Source organism: Eimeria mitis, genomic scaffold (genome assembly GCF_000499745.2).
Source record: "Eimeria mitis Houghton genomic scaffold, Emh_scaff175, whole genome shotgun sequence".
NCBI classification, from domain to species: Eukaryota; Apicomplexa; class Conoidasida; order Eucoccidiorida; family Eimeriidae; genus Eimeria; species Eimeria mitis.
The window spans coordinates 25,107-25,481 of NW_013570066.1; the positions used below are offsets into that span (position 1 = coordinate 25,107).

General features: G+C 46.4%; 1 protein-coding gene across 1 annotated transcript in view; it reads right to left on the minus strand.

Annotated features, from left to right (window-relative positions):
• EMH_0001990 (uncharacterized protein) overlaps positions 1–375 on the minus strand; it is a gene marked incomplete at both ends in the record, with an annotated part of 1,362 nt that overhangs the window by 613 nt on the left and 374 nt on the right. The window contains one exon of the mRNA XM_013495785.1: positions 1–119. Within this exon, the coding sequence (XP_013351239.1) occupies positions 1–119 (119 nt within the window). The remainder of the gene's footprint in view (positions 120–375) is intronic.

Here is a 375-nt window from a genome sequence, read left to right on the forward strand (position 1 = left end):
GCTGCTGCTGCTGCTGGTCCTCCTCCTCCTGCTGCTGCTGCTGCAGCAGCAGCAGCAGCATCTGCTGCAGCAGCAGCAGCAGCAGCAGCAGCAGCACGGCTGTTCTTTGGATTGAAACTCTGAAATATTTGGCGGCGCAGCAAACGAAGATTACCAGCAGACGGGGGCATTCTATGTTGCTGCTGTATATTTGGGGTGTATGTACACCTCAGCTCTACATAAAATATTAAGTTTTTGCGGTGTATATACACTGCAAATACATAATATATTGTTGTTGAAAAATATTAAAAAAAATAAACACAGAAGGAAAAAATAATACAGCAGCTAATACTCCTGCTGCTGCTGCTGCTGCTGCTGCTGCTGCTGCTGTTGCTG